The following is a 4,174-nucleotide window of genomic DNA, read 5'->3' on the forward strand; positions in this document are numbered from 1 at the left end:
TCGTGTATCCTTCAAGAGTTTTACATTTTTTACCTTTTTTAAAATCCACTCGATGATCAAGCTCTTAGAAAAAATAAAAAATGGAGAAAGCAAACTACCTTGTATCACTCCAAAAAAGATTTTGCTTCCCTGGCAACGAGCGGTCCTTCTTTGATTAAATACAATCTTTAATTAAATTATTACTAGTTGATTTGTATTACTGGATTACTAGGCGATTTTGATCAGTTCATGACTTACAAATTTCGTCTTTAGTGTACGTCTTATGAAGGTGGATGTTATTACTGAGGTAGTTGGCGGAATAATGGCTGGTACCACAAGACTTTAGGTTTGCGCGATTTGGCGATTCGAAGTATATGTATCTAAGGCATGTACTGTAAATATACCAAGCCATTGTTTTTTTTATTTTTATTATTATTGTATTATAATTCTGTTATTTCAAAACAGGTTATCAGGATATTTCCTGTACAAACCTCTATTTCATTTCTCTCTTCATACTGCACCTCGATTTGGAAATGAAATACATACATTGCTTCTCAATTTATTCCCAACAAAACGTACCATCATTTCGATGTTAAAGAAAGTTCAAAAGAAAAGAAATGAAATTACAAAGCAAGAAACTCAGGTAACTACCGATCCACCAGAGGCTATTGAGTGACAAAACCCAGCCATCGAGCCAGTACTTCGAGTCAGGCCCTTTGGACAATGGTTCGTGTCTCGGCCTCTGCTTGTGCCAGTCTCCGTGGGGCGTTACTATGAGCAAGGGTGGTACTCGTCGTCCCTGTTGCAACACAGAGGCTGCTGCGTCTGGTCACCTGTCCATTCCCAGGGTCCGTCGCAGAGCTCCGAATAGGCGTACACCTGTCCAATCAGAAAAGTCTTGTTAGGTGAAAAGAGGCTAAGAAGGATATATATATATATATATATATATATATATATATATATATATATATATATATATATATATATATATATATGTATATATATATATAGCTAGGTTGGAGTGCCCTTGGTACACATATTAATATATTACGAGGTCGTCTGCCACTATGTCTAAAGAGAAAGATTTTTTATCAATGTGTCATCCCCGTCATGACATATGGATCAGAGACATGGACTACGACCAAGGCACTCAAGAGGAAATTAGTAAGCGCCCAAAGAGGAATGGAAAGGCTTACACTAGGAGTTAGCTTAAGAGACAAGAAAAAGGCCACATGGATCAGGTAACAAACAAAAGTAGAGGATATACTCAAGAGTATCAAGAAGAAAAAGTAGCAGTGCACTGGACATATATATCGTAGACAGGACAACAGGTGGACAAAGAAAACAATAGAATGGGAAATACACGACACAATAAGACCAAGGGCAAGACCAATGACTAGATGGCGGGATGAAATAGCGAATTTTGCAGGAGTAAACTGGAATCAGAGGACAGAATGACTGGAAAAGATTGAGAGAGGCCTACGTCCTGCAGTGGAACGATACAGGCTGCTGCTGCTGATGAAATATATATATATATATATATATATATATATATATATATATATATATATATGTATAGATATATATATATATATATATATGTGTGTGTGTGTGTGTGTGTGTGTGTGTGTGTGTGTGTGTATGTATATAATTATAAATTATAGAAATTATAACTTGATGCGGAAGGACGTGTACTTTGTGTATTATAAATGGAACCTCATCATTTCAAACAGTACCTTCAACCACCCCAAGCTTATCCATTCATTCACTACAGAGATATATAATCAAAATAATAGTGAATAAAAAAAGAGATCATAGGAAGAAGCAAACAAAACCACTCACGTATTCCTTAATGACTGGTTTCCCGACTGCCGTGCACAAGACCTGTCCTACGGGTGTCTTGCCGTCGGAGGTGATGAAATCCAAGTCACCTCCTCCAGACAGTGCCTCGAACTCCTTGAAGCAGCGGTTTTGGCACTTGGTATGCTGGTCACAGCTGCAGAAGGAGCTCAAGGTAAGGAGAAGTGTTCGCTTTTGAGATCCGGTTAATAAGCAATGTAGCTTTCAAGAAACCAGAGGCTCAGAAAGTACAAGCTGAAAACCTTGCATATGTCGACCTTCTAGAAAGCGAATGCTTAGTTTGGGAATACCTTTGTTTGCAACAGTGATTTGAGTTAAGATATTACCACTCCCAAAAACGACAGAGAGAGGAATAAATCACCTGCCAACGTCGATGGGAGGAAGTTCGTACAGCATCTTTTCGACAGTATCAAGAGTGATGAAGGCGCCGCATCTGCAATTAGCCGGCTCCTGTGCCGTTGCACTGTGCAACAGAAAAGGAAAGAGTTCATATCATGTGGGCAACCAGATGCAGGAAATAGAACTCTTGTGTTTTTCTGTTCATTTCTTAATTATAATTTATTATTATTATTATTTCATATATATATATATTTTTTTTTTTCAATGCAGGATATAATTACGGTTTATATTTTTGTATCATCATCACTGTATTCATAAGCTGATAAAGCTTTACTTTTCTCTCCTTTTGTTTTGGATTATAATCTTAAAGAAAATGCTTCCCTATAAGCTTATGAATACTAAGATGATAGATAATAAGGTCAAAATATAGACAACCGTAATATATATTCAACATGAGTGGAAGAACAGTATGGTATTGCAGAACCAATAACTCACACGGCGACAACCAAAGCGAGAACAAGGCAACGGAACATCGTGCAACCTGCAGAGAACAATTAGATTAGCAATAACATCTATAACATTTATTTCAGCCCCTCTGACCTGTTTATGCCATTATATTCACCCTTCCAGAAGTCAGGAAAGTAGATGTTGTTTTGAAGTTCAATATTAAATGCTGTTATGAACATAATAATGATACACTGTGTGTATGTGTGTGGTTGGTGCCTACAAGCATCTTCTTACTTGCTTGTATAAGGATTATCCTACTTTTAGCCTTATTTATCGCACACTGATACTCACTTTCCAACAGTCCCTCTGGAAATGGTGCAATCCACCTTCGAAGATGCATATTTATCCCCTCCCAAAACACAAAATATTAACTGTCTGGGAAACTTTGCGAGTTTTTATTTATCTTTTTTTTTTATTCCCTTTTTTCATTTCTCAACTGTGTGACGGTGTTATCTGCTTACGTTTATCAATCAGTTTTCATTTTTGCTTGTGCTTCTGGGACAATGATTAAAATCAATAAAAGTCTAGACCACAAGATTAGGAATTAATATTGTTTACATATGCACTCGCACACACACACGCACGTACACTAACACAGACACACACACACAAACATACATGTTCATGTGTGTGTATATATGAATATATATACATATGTATGTATATACATACATACATACATATAAATACATATATGTACATACACACATGCACACACACACACACACACAGACGCACACACACTCAGACACACACACTTACATATATATGTATATATATTTATATATTTATGTATATATATATATTTATATATATATATATATATATATATATATATATATATATATATATATATATATATATATATGTATATATAATGTGTGTCTGTGTGTATATGCATATGTGTATATATGTATATATCTATCTATCTATCTATCTATATATATATACATATATACTGCAACACACTGTTGGAGTCGTTCTCTGAAGTTTCCTACAGCACGCTCACACATACTGCGGGGTATGGCGTTAACCTCTTCAATAATCCGCTCACTTAGCTGTGGTAGGGTGTGAGGGCGACTTTGGAACACCCTTTCTTTCAGATGTCCCCAAAGAAAGAAGTCGGAAATGCTCAATGTTTTGAGACACATGTTTCCCGGACGTCTGGTGTCTCTGAGGGGTGATTTAGGGTGGCTTGCGCGGTCACCTGATTTGAGCATTTGCGACTTCTTTCTTTGGGGACATCTGAAAGAAAGGGTGTTCAAAGGTCGCCCTCACACCCAACCACAGCTAAGGGAGCGGATTATTGAAGAGGTTAACGCCATACCCTACAGTATGTATGAACGTGCTGTAGGAAACTTCAGAGAACGACTCCAACAGTGTGCTGCAGCTAACGGTCGCCATCTTGCTGACATTATTTTCAGAACATAAGGATTCTAAATGGTATGTTATGCTAACCTCGAAAATAATAAACTTTCTTCTCTATGTA

The 4,174-nt window shown here is 36.8% G+C and overlaps 1 protein-coding gene across 1 annotated transcript; it reads right to left on the reverse strand.

Moving 5' to 3' along the window:
- Positions 1 to 525: 525 nt before the first annotated feature.
- Positions 526 to 3,088, reverse strand: LOC147466391 (uncharacterized). The gene is made up of 5 exons (XM_086535543.1): positions 2,977 to 3,088; positions 2,674 to 2,719; positions 2,201 to 2,302; positions 1,822 to 1,975; positions 526 to 858 (listed from the first exon to the last, which is right to left on the reverse strand). Exons 1-5 carry the CDS (start codon positions 3,023 to 3,025, stop codon positions 751 to 753), a joined length of 459 nt encoding a protein of 152 aa, XP_086391669.1. The 5' UTR covers positions 3,026 to 3,088; the 3' UTR covers positions 526 to 750.
- Between the last annotated feature and the right edge of the window lie 1,086 nt (positions 3,089 to 4,174).

The sequence above is a fragment of the Penaeus japonicus genome, unplaced genomic scaffold (assembly GCF_977035675.1).
Source record: "Penaeus japonicus unplaced genomic scaffold, GWHDUDI00000001_assembly GWHDUDI00001344, whole genome shotgun sequence".
Taxonomy (NCBI): Eukaryota; Metazoa; Arthropoda; class Malacostraca; order Decapoda; family Penaeidae; genus Penaeus; species Penaeus japonicus.